We start from the raw sequence: 18,371 nt of genomic DNA, 5'->3' as shown, positions 1-18,371 counted from the left end.
CAATGTGGGGAGCCTCGAGAGCCAACGATACCGATGACGTCAGACCATATCAGCCAGCCTCCACACAGGGAAACGTGTCGAGGGAAACTCGGAGATGTGGACGATTTTATGAGGCAACGCTATGGGCAATCTGGAAGGGAGACACGTGGAATACAATTGCGAGCGCTGTTGATGCTCTGTGAAGCCCTCCATCCGCACCGGGAATAACGCCACGCTCAGGCAGTAGTTAGCTCCTGCACTTTGGCAACCAAGCCATCCACGACGCCATCCTCTGCCTCTTTACTCTCCTCGGTAACACCGGGCGCCGGGGGAGTGAGCGAGGCCGGCACGGGGGGCGTCAAGAGATATGTGCTGGGAATCAGCTTGGTTCTAGCAACAGGATTGAGCGTAAGGCCAAATCCAGGCTTATCCAAGTCTGCAGCTGTTAGGTATCCCTTGGTAGGGATCGGCTCGTCGACGAACAAGTCGCCAAATACAGGAAGCACGCTCTTGCCATCAGGTGAGTTGGCCAGGTACTCCTGAAACGGTGTGTTGGGCTGGCTGATGACGAAATGGTAGCTGTACGGGCCGCTGGCATGGGGAACGACGGGGATGTCGTACGCAGCGGCCATGGCGGCCACCTTGAGCAGCTCCGTCATCCCACCGAGCCACATGACGTCTGGCTGGATGATGTCGAGATTGCGCCCTTCGATCAGCTTCCGGAACCCGTAGCGAGAGTACTCGTGCTCGCCCGTGGTGAACTTGAGGGTCGGGTGGGCTCGCTTGATCTGGGCGAAGCCATCCGTATCGTCGGGACTCAGACACTCCTCCCACCAGTTGATGTCAAGGTCTTCGCACTTCTTCGCGATTTCGATCGTGTAGGACACGTTGAGAGACATGTAGCAGTCGACCATGAGCGGAAAGTCGGGGCCGACAGACTCGCGGTGCTTGCGCAGGAACTCTACGTTCTTCTTGAGCCCCACTTGGCCTTCTTCCGGGCAGTACGGAAGCGGAACCTTGGCTCCCCAGAAGCCCATGGCTTTGGCGGCCGGGGGATCGGGCCCCGTGCAGTAGAAGTCAATGCGATCCTTGGTGCTGCCGCCGATGAGCTTGTACACAGGCTCATTGCGCATCTTGCCCAGCAAGTCCCAGAGGGCAAGGTCGATGACGGATATGACGGCGACAGGGAGTCCCTTGCGCCCATAGAACATGGAAGCGCGATACATTTGCTCAAAGAGGTGGTTGGTGTCTCGAGGGTCCGCCCCGATCAAGAACCGTTCAAAGTGCTGGTGGACGAGCCAGCACGCGGGAGGTCCTTGGAAGGAATTGCCGTGTCAGTCGTCGTCCGTATCGGCATCCAAGACTGAGAGTGACCTACCGCCGAATCCGGTGGCAAAGCCGACGGTGCCATCGCTGGCCTCAATCTCGAGGAAGAAGGAGCCAAGGACGTTGATGCCCCAGCTTGTTCGTGACGCCCGGTACTTCTCCCACCTCGAGCAAGGCGTCGAGATGGGCGAGTCGATCAGCCTGTCTCGTGTAAGCATGCATGCCAACCCAAGCGGGACAGGGGCAAGACCTACCAGTGTCCTCCCTTGACGTTATGATAATCACCGCCTTCTCAACCGTCAGCAGGCATCTAACGACGAGTGGTCTGGAAGCTTTGCAAACCTGATCCAACACCGCCAATCACAAAAGATCGCACGCTCTTGATCGTCGGAAACTGTCTTACGGAAGCCATGGTGACGAGGGTTTAGGGTGAGATATTGCAGAGTGAGGAGTCGGAGCCCCGGATGGGGGATAGGATGGGGTTATTATACGCAGAGCGTCCTTGCCAGTCAGTGAAGGGAAGGGGTTTGGGGTAGAGATATCGAGCGCCGGCAGCTGGGCAGGACCGGAGACTGAATCGGCTCTTGGAAGGGAAGACGAGGATGATGCTCCAATCGAGGCAAAGTGCAACCACTCGATTCTCAGATTCCCGCTCCGGCGCCAATGTGTGTTTGTCGGCTTGTTTCGTTGCGAGATCTGTGGGGGTCGTCCCCAAGGTACGAGGCAGGCAAGTGGACAAAGGACGAGAGCCGGTCGGGTAGTGATGCACCGATACTAGAGCCATGGGTAGCCATATCCTCCCGGAACACTAACAAGGCCGTGTCAGGCCAGTCCCGTCGCGCCCAGTCCAGTCCAGTGCAGTCCAGTCAAGTGCAGTGCAGTGCAGTCCAGTCCAGACAGAGTCGAGTCTACTTGGCAGCTGCCCGGTACGAGTTCTCTGTCCCCGTTCGTTCGCCATCAACTCGACACGCGCATCAACCCCACCTTTCCGAGGCCCTAAGTGTAGGCATGTACTAGCAATCTACATAGTAGATGATCTTGATCCGGCACCCCGCCCAACCCGGTCCGTTTGGCGACTGTGGAGAGTGCTAGGTGTCTCCTGACCTCGGCAGACCGGGCACCTGGAGACGCAGCTCCCGCCGCTCCTTGGGAGGCGACATTGAGCTTGAGGCTCTCATCGGCCAGAACTCGGGTCCGGGGTTGCTGCGGCGCAAACCAAACCAAGCACTATGTCTGCCGGAGCGTCTGGATATGCCATGCTATGATCTAGCAGGCCGTCTAGCGCACTCCGTCGGTCGGGTTGCATTGCGCCCACATGCAGTGCAGGCTACCTCACTTGCTGCTGATGCAGGTAATCATCCATTGGGCAGCATCCAGAACACGTGGATCGGGCGCCGGGAGAAGGTCGTCGTGATGTGATGCAGGAGCTTTCTGGGCTGGATAGGTAGGTAACCTTGGGTATGATGGGTTGGATGGAGCACCTCCCTCCCGTCCTCTCCTGGCCTGTCGGCGATGGGCACCAAAGACCAGACCCATCAGGTACATCTAAAAGACCTGGGCCTTGGAAAAAGAAAAAAAAAAGAAAAAAAAAGGAAGAAAAGAAAATAAAACCTCGGCACCTTGGGCAGCGGTACAATTCGGTGGAAGGCTCTACGGAGCAGTGCCTGCCCAGCGGTTTAGTGCCTGTTGATGTTGCAGGGAGGACTCGACGAGCCGACGATGGCGACAAGAGTGGTGGGACCCGTTTTTCTTACGCACAGCATCCACGCCCTATGGATTACCTAGGTATTTCTACACGGTGCTCGTCTTTTGCTGGACCTGGGACGCAAACAGGATGCCAATTCCAGGTTCGGCCGTGATTTTGCGGGAGCCACTTTAGAACTGCATAATGATAGATGCAAGTGTTGGCGGTCTGGGAAGTCGTCGGCTGCATTGAGGAAATCAAGAACTTGGAATCGGGTTGGATGTGATCATGGGACTCCAGCTGCGAGCTCCTCCTGTACGGAGTGCCTCTACATAACCATCGCCCGCACAGTGGGTACAGTGGGTACAGTGTGTACAGTGTGTACAGTGTAAATATATTGCACGGCATGACCCTATGCCCAAGAGAGCAAGCACTTCACAGTTCAATGCAGATGGCAAAAAGCGGTCGCAGTTGCTCAGTTGGTCTGTCCGACTTATTGGACCATCGAGCTAGCCGCCGTTTGGCAACTGGCAGCCACTGCCCAGTGCCGAGGGCAAGCCGCAATTGCCTGACTCGTGCGACCCATCCTCTCCGCAATTTCGCTTGTCCTTCCCCACACGAACCCCAGAAACAGCAAGAACGACAGCTCCGACCGTGGTGCGAGGTGCAACGGAGTGAAGGTGCACCCAGTTTGGCGGAAGTGCCAATTGCCCGTGGCGTGCGAATTGGCTTGCCGTGTGCTTCAAGTTCTGTGCCGCGTTAAATCGGCCGAAACCCTCTTCAGCGACCCCCTCCCTTCCCCTCGCACCCCTCTCGCTTTTCTGCCCATCATTACCCCGAACCGCCCGGTCCGAGGGCCATCGTCGTGCCGCTGCTGCGTGTCTCGCGCCGACGGAGTGCACTAGTTCCTTTACCATTCCTATTCAGTACCTCGCTGTAGGTATCTATCTACCTGACGGATCGGATCAAGGTCTCTGATGTGACCCTTGCCCGACTGGGCGCCGACAGCACGCCGCCCTGCGTGAGACTTCGGTCGCCCCTCCTTTGGTCCCTACTCCGTACCCAGGCTTCCATCTGTAGTGGCCCAGTGGGTAGCTAGCTAGCTGGGTAAGTGGAGGTAGCCTCCATGCCCGGGACCGGGAGGTGTCCTAGGTTCCAGGTTGGGCCTTGGGAAATAAGCTTACAGTGGTTGGTCCAGTTGCTGTTGCCCTGGCGCTCGAGCGCGGCTGGCAAGGTTAGGTCCTTCCAGGCTCCCCCCTCTCGGGCTGACTGGCGTCATCCGCGCGTTGGCGGCTCTTCACTAGCTGTGGGCACCGCGAATGCGCTGTCCCAGCGGCCCGCGACTCGCGACTCGCGACTGATCGCTGCTGGCGTCCCCGTGGGCGTTCCGTTGGCGCTCCTCCCCCGACCACCACGATGCAGGTGCACGCTCCAAGATACGGCGGGCAGCCGCATCCCCAGTCGTCCCCTCAGTCCTCACACAACCAGGGCGACCCTGCAGACAGCGACGACGGACAGCTGAGCGGCGACGACTTGGACAACGACCTCGACGATCACCACGACGTCGGCCGCAGCGGCAAGCGCAAGAGGCCCATATCTGTATCGTATGTCGCGTCTCCCCTTCATCCGTGCCATGTCTAGCCTTCTGGTGCTGGATCGCTTTTCTGCCTTCCAACTTGCACCCCATCACCGAAACCTGCTCCCCTTCTCTCGGATTCGTTTGGCTCACCTAGTCGGGCAGGATCCGTGCTAATACGATTGACTCTAGATGCGAGCTCTGCAAACAGCGGAAAGTATGGTCTGCGGTCTTGTCTACCGACTCTTGACTTACCCCTAGTCCCCTAAACATGCCATCCCGTTCGCCCTCTCCCGCCTCTTTCTCTCTGCCATCCGATAACGACGCCCCTGGTACTACCGATGCACAAATGTGAGCGACCACCGCTGACCGGGGCCACAGGTGAAATGCGATCGCGGGCAGCCGTCGTGCGGGTGGTGTAGCCGCAACGGTGCACAATGCGAGTATAAGGAGCGCAAGAAGCCGGGACTACGGGCAGGGTACGGCCGGGAGCTGGAGCAACGCCTGGACAAACTGGAGGAGATACTCAAGACACACTCCGAAATCCTCCAAACCTCTTTCGGCGGCACCACCTTGAGCCCTGTGAGCCGGCACAGCAGCGGCCATGACGGCGGCATGGCACAGCTCAACGCACCACCGAGCGTGAGAGGCAGCAACGCCAGTTTGCCAAGTGACCATGGCACGCCTCGAGAGCTAGGCCCACCGTCGATATTCTCACGGTCTGGCGGCGAGACGATTCGGACGCCTCAGGCCGAGACCGCTCTGTTCCTGCAGAAGCCGTTGGCGCCGATCGAATTTACTTTGCCTCCACTTACACCGGAGATACAGGACAGCTACCGGAACAGGGCGGGTATTTCCCCGCAACACCGCGCCCAGTCAGTAAGCCAGCCTAGCGCGGCAGCCCAGGAGTATTACGGTACTGTCCCGAGCGTAGGACAGCTGCTACAGTCGCCGACTGCGAGCAATGCGCAGAGTCAGAGCCAGATGGCTGCCGACGAGGAACTTCCCCCATACGACCTCCTGTACGGCCTGGTTGATCTCTACTTCAAGCACATCAACACTTGGTGTCCAATCTTGCACCGCAAATCCACTCTCGAATCGTTATTCGGGCCTTCGAGGATTGACGAGACGGATAAAATACTGCTGCACGCCGTCGTGGCGACCAGTCTTCGATACTCGACAGACGCAAGACTCACAGAGGAAAGCAGGCGTCGATTCCACGACGTATCTAAGCAACGCGTTCTCCTGTACGGCATGGAACATTCGTCCGTCAAAGCGTTGCAGGCCCTCGTCATCCTCGCCCTGGACTTGTGTGGTAGCAGTAACGGCCCACCTGGATGGAACATCATGGCGTTGATCACGCGCTCCGTTGTTCAACTTGGGCTGGCGGTGGAGAGCAATTCGTTTTCGGTCTCGCCGTACTACACGTCAATATACACGCTTCGCGCCATGATTCTTCCCGAACCGCGCGACTTCATCGAGGAAGAGTCACGGAGACGGCTTTTTTGGATGGTTTACCTCCTAGACCGCTATGCCACCATCGCAACGGCCTTTGAGTTTGCGCTGGACGACCGCGAGATCGACCGCATACTCCCATGCCGCGATGACCTCTGGGTCAAGAACGAGAAGGTCGATACACGGTGGTTCCGCGCCGACGAGAGCAAGCCTGAAGGACAGAGTGGCAGTGTCAACGGCAGTCCACCAGAGTACGATGTCGACAGGCCAGAAAACCTAGGTGCCTTTAGCTACTACATCGAGATTCTAGGGATCTTGTCCAAGATCCACAAGTTCCTGAAGCGGCCCGTCGACATCAGCGCTCTATCAGACGTGGAGACGTGGCAAATGCGCTACAGGGAGCTTGACTCGATGCTGACGACGTGGAAGTGTGCGCTGCCCAACGAACATGGCAACATGTCCAAAATGTTCCAGCCCGGGGCTAGCAAGACGCTCAATTGCGGGTGGGTTATGCTGCACGCCACGTACCATACGGCCATGATCCGGCTGCACTCGTCGGCGGCGTACCCAACGACGCGGTCGCCCATCTTCACCCCGAGCTACAGCGCGTCGCAGAGATGTCACCGCGCCGTAGAAAACATTGCGGCGCTGGGAGAATTCGTCGTTGCTCATGGTTTGTTGCCGAAGCTTGGGCCGCCGTTTGCCTTCACGCTGTGGGTTGCAGCCCGGGTGCTGCTGGTACACGGGAGCACCGTCGAGCGCAAGCTCAGCCCAGAAATAGCATTTTTTGTCAACACGCTCGGCGAGATGGGCCGCTATTGGCCCGTGGCTGCTCGCTACTCGCAGCTGCTAACCCGTGTGCTGGACGAACATCGTGAGAGCGAGAGACAAGGCGGAAGCGTCACGCCCAGCAGCGTCAAGATCTTGGCTGACATGCGGCGGACCGCTTTCGATCTGGACTTCCTTATTAGCCACCAGCCGCGGCACACCCCGGCCGGCCTGGGTGGCGGGCACGGCGCGGCGGGCGGTGAAGGTGGCGGGACTGGCTGGCAAACCCGAGTCGCGAGCGTCACGCCGGTCAGGACACCGGCGCCGAATGAGCTTGAATATCTCGACGTCTTCGACTTTTTCAACGTGCCCCGATTACCTGTTGGGGCCGGGTCAGGTGCAACAGACCTTGGCGGGGTCAAGTCCCTGAGCACCAGCATTGAGGGCGCGTCGAGTGGGTGCGGAGCAGATGCCCATGCGGCGAGCACGGGGCAATTTAATATCACGAACTTTATGGTTGATGTGAATCACGACTGGCTATTCCAACAGGAGGGACACAAGTTTTTGGCAGCTTGATGTGGCCTACCTTGTTACGAATTTGAAGTTTCTTTTGGCTCCAGCAGGCGGGTAATTATGGCTGGTCTTGGAAATGGCGCTCCGGCTTTTGGACCTAGGTCTTCGGAACTTGGCATAATATCCTCTTGTGCTTGAAGCGTAGCGTTTTAGTTTCCCTGTAGGCGTTGAAATGGTTTGACGATCCTAATGGCGGTCGGCGTGGCAATTGGAAGGGAGCGGACCAACTAGCCCATGATGCGTGCCGCGTGCCGCAATGCAACCACTCGATTGCTGTCCGCGCGTCTCAGCGTCTACTCGGGACCGCGGCCCATGCTTCTGCCTTCTGCCTTGCGGGAGCGGCAATTTATAACGCTCCCCCAAGCCCCTGTTGATGCGGGGTGCTGGTCTCTTTTTGTGAGGAGTCTCGTCTCGTCTCGTGCTGCCCTCAGCATCCTTTCACGGTTTCACCTCCAACCTCAACGCCTTTACCCAAAATTGTTGTATCGACCGTCGGTGACGGAGTTTGTGCCACAATTGACGCCATGGGAGTCGAATCCCGAGACCAGCCCGAAACAGCGCCAGCTGCAGGTCCCGTGGCACCGCGGCGCCATTCGACAAAGGCTCGACTTGGGATCGCCACTGCACTCGTCTTGTTTATCGTTTTTAGCCATTTCAGAACAACGCACCTCTGGGATGCCAGGGTTCCTTATGTCGACCATGCAGATCCGCCATCGAGCTACGATCCCCTCAACCCATGGGTCTCGGTCTGTTGCTCTCTCTCTCGTTGACCTGTTACCTACAACCATACCTAGCCGCGCATAATACCCAGGTACATACTGTTCGCTACTAACACAACAGCAGATAACGCCTAGCGCAGAGCTTGAATGGCAGCCGTGCTACGACTTCATCAACCCCTTACTCCAATGCGCTCGTCTTACGGTGCCGCTGGACTACAACCACCCGCAGGCCCAGTCATGCATCAGTCCCAAAGTGCACATCGCCCTGCTTCTCCTCCCGGCAAAGAATGCGAATACCACATCTGTCAGGTCACCGATGCTCATCAACCCCGGCGGTCCAGGTGGCTCGGGCGTGCTTCTAGCTCTTAGTCTAGCACCGGAATTTCAGACCATCTTCGGCGAGGACCAGCCCATCATCGGCTTTGACCCGCGCGGTATCGGGTACACGACGCCGCAGGCCGACTGCTGGGCCACACCGCCGCCCTGCGATGGCTGTCCCGAAGATACGGGCAAGGGCTTGGGACACCGGCTCGAGTGGTTAAACATGAATGCTGTCTTTGGCGGCGTCAACTCGAGCAACATCGCCCTCAAGTACCTCGAAGCCGGCCAGCGTGCCGTCAACGACATGTGCAGGGAAAAAGACTCTCAGCTGGACGGCCAGAGCATCTTTGGCCATGCCTCGACGGCCCACGTCGCCCGCGACATGATCAGCATCGTTGACGCGTGGGAGCGACGGGCCGACAAAGACCAGCACGCGGCCGCTGCCGAGAACCCGACCAAGGGGAAACTAGTCTACTGGGGATTTTCGTACGGCACTTACCTCGGCGCCACCTTCGCTTCCATGTTCCCTGATCGCGTGGGGAGGTTGTTGTTAGACGGTGTGGTTGACGCCGAACTGTACCCGACGCCCATGTGGCGAGACAGCCTGGTCGACACCGACAAGATACTGGGCGAGTTCTTCCGCCTCTGCGCCGAGGTCGGCACCAAGTGCAAGCTGTACCGCGACGGGGATACTTCGGCTGACGTCGAGCACCGATACTATTCCATCTTTGACGGGCTCTCGGCCAACCCCATCACCTTCACGCACCCGGATAGCTTCTTCCCCGTCATCATCCGCGCCAGCTTCATCAAGACGCTCGTCTTTTCCATTATGTACAGCCCCGCACAGCTTTTCCCCCTTCTCGGCATCCTCTTGGACTTCCTCTATGAGCGGCAGCACGAGCAGCTCGCCGCGCTGTTTCAGGATCCCCAGCTGCACTGCCTCTTGCCTGGAAACGCCTTGACCGGTCTCTTGACCGATGCGCAGCGCGCCATCATGTGCAGCGACAAGATACGGCCGGTGCGTCTCCTTCCCCGCCTCCCCTTTCCTTTCGCGCTTGGGCTGCGAGAATGCTAAAACTTGCCTTGCTCTGCCACGTGATGCGCAGGTCAACATGACGCTCGACGAGATCAGATCCGAGTTTGAGGCGGTGGCAGAGACGTCGCAGTTTGCCGACATCTGGACCGGGATTATGCTTCAGTGCAACAACTGGGACATTGCAAAGCCGCACCGCGTGGCGTCGGAGTCGACACTGTTGCAGGCCGTCAGGGGAAGCAAGATCGAGACGGCGTTTCCGATCCTGTTCCTCAGCAACACCTACGACCCCGTCACACCGCTCGTCGCCGCCGTCAAGATGGCACTGGCCTTCAAGGACGCCGGCCTGCTCGAGCAGAAGGCGTACGGCCACTGTACCATCTCGTCCGCCTCGCTGTGCACCGCCCTGGCCGTGCGCGACTACGTGCTGCATGGCAAGGTGCCCCCGCCCCCCGTCGTCCACGGTAAGGACTACCTCGCCGGCCGCTGGACGACGTGCGAGGCCGACCAGACCCCCTGGAGGCAGTACAACCCTGCCGCTACTGCATCCGTGTCTGCGGTTGATGAGGCCGACGCCCGGGACAAGCAGCGCCTGCTCGAGGCGTTCCGGAGCGTCCAGCAGGCCCATGCCGACGTGCAGAAGTGGACAGGTGGCGGGCACGACATCAACAGCCTTCTGATCCGGCTTGCTAGGTCGGATGTAGTGTAGGCCGAACTGCAAGGGCCTACCTGTCAGGGATCGAAACGCCGAAAGACAAAGGGATAAATCCTCTCAAGTCCTGACCTGCACTCTTTAGGCAGTATTAAAGAGAGTGTTTGGGCTAGATGTAAACGTCACTGTGCATCGCTTCAGGGGTGTGACATTGTGTTTCTATCTGCCCCGTTTATCCTTCAATGGTATCCATTGACGACGACTTTTTGCACCAAAACTCACCATACATAAGTACTTACATTATCGTTGTTAAGAACTGTCCAATATCTTGTCTGTACCTTTCCCCGTGATTCACGCCATGTTTTCCCAGCCACGACGAATCTAAACAGGTGACCATGTCAGATTTGCCGGGTTCTTCACTGCTGCTGTATCCTGCTGTCCCCCTCGAGCCGCGCAACGACTCCCTCGTAGAAATCCTGGCAGAAGTGGTCGTCCTCGAGACCCGCCACCCCGAGGATGCTGCCTAGGCACCACTGCGCCGCGCTCTCGTAGTTCATGCCGCCGCACTGCAGAACGGGGCCTGCCAGCTGGCTTGCTGCTTCTTTCTTGGATAGCACCGAGTTCAGGTCGGTCCCGCTGCCACTACTACCGCCGAGGTCGAAGTCCAGGTCTGCTATGCGCCGGCCCGTGATTATTTGAATCAGCAGCGTGCCGAGGGATAGAACCGTTAGGTCCACTGGCCTGAGTCGCGCGGGGAGAGGAGGGTGCATTTGTTGTGGCTGCGAGTTGGGTTGCGGTGGGAAATCTTTAGCTACGAATGGCTGGTACGCGCTGTGATAATTAAGGGACGTTTCCCGCAGAAACACGACGTCGTCAAGAGTCACGATCCTCGCTAGCCAGGGCGTGTTGTAGAGATGGAGGACGCTGGTGGAAAGAGCTAGTGCTAGCTTCAGCTGCTCGGGGTAGCCGAAGGGAGGTGAGAGGCCGCCTTTCTCGCTCTCCTCGAGGACTTGGCGAAGGGTCACGAATGAGCGGGCTTCTGGCTGATTTGGCTGGGGGTACAGCTCGAATTTGTGCTCGACGTCCGCGACGAGCCCGTAGCAGCCGACTGCTGTGCTGCGGGAGAGCTGGCGGATGAGTCGCGCCACCTTGGCCTGAGACCGAGAGCGCCTGCTGGGCTCCAGCTCATTGTTCTGCTGGGTGAGCTTGAGTAAAACCGAGTTTCCCTCTTTGATTCTCGTCAAGGTGCTGGTGTAGTCTTTCTTCTTGAGTGTAAAGCCGGTGCGGTGTTTGATCTCGTTTAGATGGAGCGAGCATCCGTCAGCTGCTCTGGAGACACCCACTGTTAGCATCAGCGATCCAATCTAGCTGGAGGGCTAACCACACCTTTCTGTCTTCCTGGATTGCCAGCATCTGCTGCTGCTCCTTGGTCGCACCGTGCATCATCTCCGTCAGTCTTTGTTGGAACGCACTATGCGACCGCCACAGCCAGAGGCGGATTTGGTCGTCAAATCCTTTCCAATCAGTGCAAAAGGGGTTCTCTATCAGCTCGTCAAGTCTAGAGTCCGGGGCAATTCCCTTGAGATGGGTTTCGCAGGTGTTTTGGAGGATCTGGTGCTCAGTCTCGAGATCTCGGACTAGGAAGTAGTCTGCCCTGCCGTCCTTCAAATATCTCATCACATCACTAAATGACACACCCGACTCGGCATCGACGGCGAGCTCCTACCTGGCGAGATTTAAGTTATGGGTGGGAAGCTTGAGTGCACACCGGCCTTCAGGGTCTAGATCGCTGGAATATCGACTCCGCGACGCATCTTCACTCCGTAATCATGTCGTTTCCTTGCTGCGGGATCTGTGCCAGTTGCTAGGAGAAGGTAAACCCACGACTGAACGAAGCTGGATTGATGATAGGCTAATGACTTCCACTAGCTCAAGATACGCTGCTAGAAAAGGGGTCCCCGCAAGGCGAAGGCCAGCCAAGTGAAGTTGACGACGAAATAGCACGCTATTTGGTTAACGAAGACGACGACGACGAGTCTTCTACAGAGTCCGAGCTTGCTCAAATCCTCGGCAACATCGGCGGCGTAGTTGACTGTCTGCTTCGGTTGTCTTTGACAATAAGCAACCCAGCTTCCCATGACGTGTTCAAGTCAAGGATTGGAGCCCAGGCCCTTGAGCACTACGAGCCTGGGGACATCCAGCATGTGCAACACAAGTTTAGTGGTCTCGATCCACTCATTGCTAAGAGACTGGGAGTAGCTCTCACCCAACGCCGGAAGTATTTCAAGTACCGGGAAGAGCACAGCAGTCGACTTCGCCAGGAACTTGAGTCCGAGACAGGAGATGTCGTCATGGTGGATGCTGATGGCGGTGAAAGAACCACCGTCGCGTCGTCTTTGCCTAACGATTTGAAGGAGTTCAGTACTCCGACAGGGATTGAGAGTCTTGCCACGCCCGAACTTGACGACGATCAGTCAGAGGTCTCGGGAGCATCCTATGCCTTATCTACAGCAAATCTGGACGAGCTGCGAGTCCCTCACACTCCCAAAGAGTACATTCATGGGCCCTTCATGTGTCCCTTTTGCTACATGGTAGTGTCAATAAACTCTAGGCACGCTTGGAAGTAGGTGATTTTCTATCATGTTCTTTTTGAACTAGAACCTTGCCATGAATGCAACGGCGCTATCAGGTTGACGCAGAAAACACGTCTTCCGCGATCTACGGCTACATGTATACCTCTTTCTGGAGTGCGACTTGCCTCACGAGCAGTACGCCCGCCGCAAGGACTGAGCAAAGCACACGAGGGAGCATTGGACAACCTGGGCTTGTTCGTTGGGGTGTACAGACGGGTTTAGCTCAGCTGGCGAGTTTCAACAACACATTCGAACCTCCCATCCAACGGAGATTGGTGTGGACAACATCAATGACTCGCAAGCCTGAGCATTTGTCCTGCCTTGCGGGGGCAGAGGGCAGGTGTCCTCTATGTCTGGAGGTCTACCTCAAGGACAGCTATACGTACGAGTCTCACATTGGGAATCACCTAGAGCAACTCGCCCTTTTTGAGTTACCAAATACATTAGACGATGAGGACAATGAGGACGATGAGGACAACGAGGACGACGAGGACGACGAGGGCGACGAGGACAACGAGAACGACGACGACGACGAAACCGATGAGATTGAAAGGGCGGCAAATTTGTCGGCTCATAACTCCGACATTGGAAAACTAACTACGGAGCAGGGTGAAATACTATGGAGAGGGACTGTTGATATAGCTTCCTGGGCTAAAAAAACCGGGTCTTCCAAATCTCTGCCTTACCCTGTCATGGTGAAGAATGCCAGCGTTGTCGGATCGACCACGACGAAAGGGCAATGGATTAAAAGGATGACAAAGTCGCTAGTCATGGAGAGAAACCCACTGCCAGATTCAATGTCTATTACCGACGGACACAGGACACGTCGGTCTTTGTCTGTGTTGCCCAGGACAGAGCAACTATAAGTCCCAGCCCCGCAGTCCTCCTGCTTGCTAATTATTAGTTATTCCGCCTCCCTAGCTGCAGCCCTCCCAGTATGAACCGGGGGTTCGTAACACGAGGCTTAGCCCTAGCTGGTAGGTGCATAGGCTGTAGGCCCGTGCACGGGTTCTCGCCCACACATTTAGTACGGGGATTTTCCCCTCCTAGAGTTAGCTAGCTAATATATATCACACATTGTCAACCTAATAAAAACTACTATAAGGAACGCTCTTTCCGCGTCTGCAACGCACACATAGTTGCATTATAATTAAGGCCTGTGCGCACTGAACACTACCACCTATTTCTCCGCGCCCTGCGCGGACCCCGCGATAGATTCCTCTCTCTTCCGTGGCTTTAAATCTACATTCGTTACTGCCTTCAACCATTGACATCCCTACTGCGTAAGGCGGGCCGTCACACGGAGTATTAAGTTATTAATTTATCTTTTACTACGTGTGGTAGTATTGGCTCCGGCTCGCTTCGTAGCTATAGCAAGCTATTTACTAGTCAATATACTCGCAAGCCTGAGCATTTGTCCTGCCTTGCGGGAGCAGAGGGCAAGTGTCCTCTATGTCTGGAGAGTAAGCCTTACGACCTATTTACGGCCAGCTTAGATTTGTACTAAAAACTAAATAGGCCTCCAGAGTGTATCAACCCAGACAGCACGGTGGCTATACGACCTAAGTGCTACCGACCTACTAATACCAGACCAAACCTCAACAACTTCAACGGCGGGAGCTGCTATATATACTAAGCTGCTATATCGGGACTCGATTCGCCTCCTACGAATTGATCCCGCGGCCGACGGTCCGTTGGAGATCCAACTTGAAGTAACAAGGCTATAGCAACTTACTCATACGAGGCGATATCGTATGTCTGGGGAACTAAGCCTAAGTTTACCGCTATACCGAGCCCTAGCGGGCCCATTCGCATTGCCCAGAATCTTGCCGATGGACTGCGTCGTCTGCGGCTCTTCAGCACACCTAGATACGTCTGGGCTGATGCAATCTGCATCAACTAGAATGATGTCGACGAAAGGAGCAATCAAGTGCGCCTAATGCGTATGATTTACAAGCACGCTACCCAGGTTCTCGTCTGGCTAGGCGAGGATCTCACACATAAGGCCGGCGTAGCATTTTCAGTGGTCTGCGGGATTGTTGCAGGCACTGGCTTGAGTGGAGTCACCGTTACCGAGCCGACTTACCATTCCGGTACCGACCCTTCTCGCCCCGGCCATGGGTGCCTCCCGCCTCTAGACTCCCCGCTGTGGAATACCGTAGCCTGTCTGTTCAACAACGCCTGGTTCTACCGTGTCTGGTGCATTCAAGAGATTGCTTTAGCGTCCTCAGCCTTGGTGATCTGGGGTGACTGCGAAATTGTATGGAGATGGGTCGGCATTGCGGCAGGAAGCATCCAGGCCAATTACTACCAGGTCATACTGAAACACTTCGGTATGAGCGGTGTGTCCAACGCATACCTGATGTACCGGATCTCCCAGGCCGAACTGGATATGCGCCCACTAATGCTTTCTTTTTCTCACCTAGTCGCAATGACGCGACATTTCCAGGCGACGGATCCGAGAGATCGGATATTCGGGCTCTTGGGCCTTCCCGCTACTGACTCGGATCCCGACAATGGCCAGTTATTTGTGGAGCCTGATTACTCGTTGCCCCCGCAAACCGTCTATCGCGATTACGCACACAAGGCACTCCGGTCGGATACCTCCTTAACGCTACTCTCAAGCGTCCAACACGGCTTCAGTCTAACATCGAGCTGTGGTACCTGGATACCGCAGCTTGATCGAGATTACACGCGCTCACTTGCCTCCTTTAAAAGAGATCCGGTCTTTCCTGCCTCGGCCGACGAGGATTTTACGTGCCGGGTAGTTTCCAGCTTTGTCATCATGCTAAGAGGGATCTCGGTCGGCGTGGTTTCGCAGGTTCTTCCCTTGGTTCCCGACACCGTAGCACCGGTAGGCGGCGCGGGTAGCAGTTCGCTACCACCGCCACTCCCCTGGGATTTCACTAAACGCGAGCTACGCCCTTTCTTCCGCGGGCCTCGGCGGCAGACCCGCCTAGTGTCTACTTTAACAGGCGGCAAGACGTGGTTCAGCCAGTGGATCACGGACTTGGATGGCCACCGGTGTGATTTTGCTGCCTTTGCTAAGCAATTTCTTCCTGATTCGGTAGCAGCTTATTTTAGTACGGCTGTTGTACAGAGGGGTGACTCTGACCGCTTCCGCGAGGCCGCTGCCCGAGTTTGCAAAGGTAGGCGGCTCTTCTTCACCGCGACGGGCCAGCTGGGCCTCGGTCATCCAGATGGCCGGAGCAGGACCCCTATATACGATTTTTCAAAAATCGTATACAGGGATCCTGACGCCACACTCCCTATCTCGGCCATTTACGGAGATCGCTTGCCATTCCGTCACGGTTCGTCGTTCGTGAGAAGCCACTCGAGAGATAGACTGGCGGCGGCTAGCGCACCTTTCATAGACCCTAACAAATAGACTAGGGGCAGCAGCGAAAACTGAGAAGCGGTAATTCTGATTACGTACGGGTCTGTTTGACGTCTCCGGAACAGCTGAGGCTCCCGAGTTTGGGCGACCGAGGCCTATTGACTAGTATCCGCCAAAGCAACGCCGATTCGGGGGGAAGGGGCGTTGAGTTGTCTTGTTGTTTGTTGTATTGCAATATCGAATACGTGCATGATTCTCACCGACTCCGCGGCCCGCTCCCTGCCCCCCGTCAGCACCGCCCCCCGTCAGCACCGCCCCCCGTCAGCACCGCCCACCGTCGCTCGCCCGTCCTACTTACCAGTTTCGAGGAAGCCGTCCTCGACACCATCCCACGGCGGTAGTTATCCCGGAAGCTAGCTCCAATTAGGTATTGACTTCATTAGCGATATTCATATAATTGGAAATTCATATAATTGGAAGAGGTCAAGGGAAGATTGCTTAGGAAGGTTATCAGGTCGATGTCACGGCATGGCCTGGACAGGCTCCTGTTTGGAGTGTGGTCTGTGCCTGACGTATCACGTGGCCCACAACTACCCATTTCCCCGCGCCCTGCGCGGTCCCCGTCATAGCTTCCTTCTTCATCTTTAGATTCTACGAATTCAGCGATGATTACTGCAGCCCTGTCTCTTTACGTTGACTGAGCCGTGATAGTCGACATTCTATTTTGTGGATATTGGCGGCGAGTACGCGCGCGGCCAAGACCGAGACGAAACTGACCTTGTTACGATCCTGGTTCAAAGGTGCAGAGGGCGTTGCCCGCCCGCTGCGGATTGGCTGGAACGGCACTTAGGGTGGGGCTCTCGCTAAGAGAAGGTGCATCCAATTAGGGAGTGCTCAGTGGGGCCATTGCCAAGGTGCACTGAGCATGGCTGAGCTCAGTAGGATCAGTGCCGAGACCCACTGAGCGCACTGAGCAGGGAGCTCAGTAGGGATCAGTGCGTCTAGGACTGAGCACGACTGAGCATGTAAGGCAGGAACTCTGATTGGTTGCTCATAGTTCTATATAAGAGCTAGCAGCACGCTCTCTCTAGAGAACGGTTCTGCAGCTATCAATGCATCTGGTTAAGCATACATTGGTTGTGTGTTGAAAGCCTGTCTTTCGCAATCTGTGCACGGTACTCCTTGTCTCCTGTCATCTCCTACCTGCCGTCCAGACCCCCACAATCCTAGGCCGGGCCTAGCTCCGTGGACCTGTTGTCCAGATTGTAACAGACCTCGTCAAGCTCATTATCTCTATAGTGTGGCAGTATTGGAGAGGTCGGGGGTCCGAGAGTCCAACTAAGCCCATAACAGGGGAAGTAGATAATTTCCCTAAAGTCTAACCTTTAGCAGCTCGATTTTCACGATAATAGCGACCACATGTGTGAAGCCAGCACTAGGTACTATTATTGTTCTGCTGAAATTATTTCCCATATACCTGTCACTGTGACGGCGCCAGCTCACAGCACCCACTACCGCTGCGCTAGAACCCCCAAAAGGATGCCAGAATTGCAAGTCGTCGACTTGCAACCTGTAGTGGGTTATAGTGTGCTACGGCCGTTGCGCGCCGTGACAGTCACGGCGGGTGCCGTGGTGGTGTCAATGACGTAGTGCTGGAGTGTAGTCTGTGCGTACCTATCACGTGGTCCGCACCATACCTAGAACCCCGCGCCTTGCCCGCTCCCCGCAACACCTTCCTTTTCCTTCTTAGCTTTAGATTCCACAATACAGGTTACGGTTATACTGCGTGTTATGCCAGTCGAATCCTCTCCTTCGTGACAGAAAGTCTAACAAACTATACCCATACCGTTGGTTGCATCTTGGGAGACGCGCCCATAGCTTGGAGTCGTTTATACTACGGAGCCATCTATATAACCCTTATCTTGAAGTCACTTATAACTAGACGCCTATGGCTTGGAGTCACTGGCGCTCGTGACCACGTCTTGGTATTTTGCTCTGCCGTCGCGATAGCTTGCTTGGTGGCCGCCCGTGTAGCGTGTAAGAGATGCGAGCCAGAAATTACCATCTACTATTATTACTACCTATACTTTCAGCGGCCATAATTATTAAAGAAAAGGATTATAATGAAAGAATCTACCTTTCTCGGGCCTGGGCCGCCAAGCTGGAGCCAGTGCATGTACGCACGGAGCTGGCCCCTCTTTCAGTACTATAATAGATAATATAGACTCTTGGGCTGTCCGGAATCGCATCGCGGGTTGCCATTTTCCCACTACCCTAGTGGGAAAATAGGAGTGCGCTGGGCTGGGCTGGGCCAG

General features: G+C 56.2%; 6 protein-coding genes across 6 annotated transcripts; 4 read left to right on the top strand and 2 right to left on the bottom strand.

Annotated features, from left to right (window-relative positions):
* Positions 1 to 215: 215 nt before the first annotated feature.
* B0T26DRAFT_745027 (enolase C-terminal domain-like protein) lies at positions 216 to 1,717 on the bottom strand (the record flags this gene model as incomplete). Its single annotated transcript, XM_060444492.1, has 4 exons — positions 216 to 1,294; positions 1,358 to 1,506; positions 1,560 to 1,593; positions 1,648 to 1,717. 4 exons carry the CDS (start codon positions 1,715 to 1,717, stop codon positions 216 to 218), a joined length of 1,332 nt encoding a protein of 443 aa, XP_060301803.1.
* Positions 1,718 to 4,201: 2,484 nt separating this feature from the next.
* Positions 4,202 to 7,625, top strand: B0T26DRAFT_869 (fungal-specific transcription factor domain-containing protein). Its single transcript, XM_060447882.1, has 3 exons — positions 4,202 to 4,593; positions 4,758 to 4,782; positions 4,947 to 7,625. Exons 1-3 carry the CDS (start codon positions 4,406 to 4,408, stop codon positions 7,362 to 7,364), a joined length of 2,631 nt encoding a protein of 876 aa, XP_060301802.1. The 5' UTR covers positions 4,202 to 4,405; the 3' UTR covers positions 7,365 to 7,625.
* Positions 7,626 to 8,198: 573 nt separating this feature from the next.
* B0T26DRAFT_635600 (TAP-like protein-domain-containing protein) lies at positions 8,199 to 10,143 on the top strand (the record flags this gene model as incomplete). Its single annotated transcript, XM_060436741.1, has 2 exons — positions 8,199 to 9,419; positions 9,508 to 10,143. Coding segments are annotated over 2 exons (1,857 nt in total), but the record flags the coding sequence as incomplete, so codon positions are not given.
* A 359-nt stretch (positions 10,144 to 10,502) lies between these two features.
* Positions 10,503 to 12,439, bottom strand: B0T26DRAFT_669387 (uncharacterized protein; the record flags this gene model as incomplete). Its single annotated transcript, XM_060439042.1, has 4 exons — positions 10,503 to 11,381; positions 11,473 to 11,740; positions 11,784 to 11,812; positions 12,353 to 12,439. The coding sequence occupies 4 exons, from the start codon at positions 12,437 to 12,439 to the stop codon at positions 10,503 to 10,505; spliced, it is 1,263 nt and encodes a 420-aa protein (XP_060301800.1).
* Positions 12,440 to 14,395: 1,956 nt separating this feature from the next.
* Positions 14,396 to 14,712, top strand: B0T26DRAFT_758194 (uncharacterized protein). The gene has a single exon (XM_060446358.1). The coding sequence runs from the start codon at positions 14,474 to 14,476 to the stop codon at positions 14,657 to 14,659; it is 186 nt and encodes a 61-aa protein (XP_060301799.1). The 5' UTR covers positions 14,396 to 14,473; the 3' UTR covers positions 14,660 to 14,712.
* Positions 14,396 to 15,445, top strand: B0T26DRAFT_758192 (uncharacterized protein; the record flags this gene model as incomplete). The annotated part of the gene is made up of 2 exons (XM_060446357.1): positions 14,396 to 14,694; positions 14,797 to 15,445. Coding segments are annotated over exons 1-2 (685 nt in total), but the record flags the coding sequence as incomplete, so codon positions are not given.
* Between the last annotated feature and the right edge of the window lie 2,926 nt (positions 15,446 to 18,371).

This window comes from Lasiosphaeria miniovina (genome assembly GCF_030549165.1).
Source record: "Lasiosphaeria miniovina strain SMH2392-1A chromosome Unknown B0T26scaffold_1, whole genome shotgun sequence".
In the NCBI taxonomy this organism is placed as follows: Eukaryota; Fungi; Ascomycota; class Sordariomycetes; order Sordariales; family Lasiosphaeriaceae; genus Lasiosphaeria; species Lasiosphaeria miniovina.
Note: the sequence above shows the minus strand (reverse complement) of the source record. Positions and strands in the feature narration are given on the sequence as shown.

What these genes read in the sequence shown, in the direction of transcription:
- B0T26DRAFT_758194 (XM_060446358.1), top strand. Translation starts at nt 14,474, where the DNA reads ATGTCTGGGGAACTAAGCCTAAGTTTACCGCTATACCGAGCCCTAGCG.
- B0T26DRAFT_869 (XM_060447882.1), top strand. Translation starts at nt 4,406, where the DNA reads ATGCAGGTGCACGCTCCAAGATACGGCGGGCAGCCGCATCCCCAGTCG. An exon ending in AAGAGGCCCATATCTGTATC is followed by an intron (nt 4,594 to 4,757) that starts GTATGTCGCGTC and finishes GATTGACTCTAG; the next exon opens with ATGCGAGCTCTGCAAACAGC. An exon ending in AGCTCTGCAAACAGCGGAAA is followed by an intron (nt 4,783 to 4,946) that starts GTATGGTCTGCG and finishes CCGGGGCCACAG; the next exon opens with GTGAAATGCGATCGCGGGCA.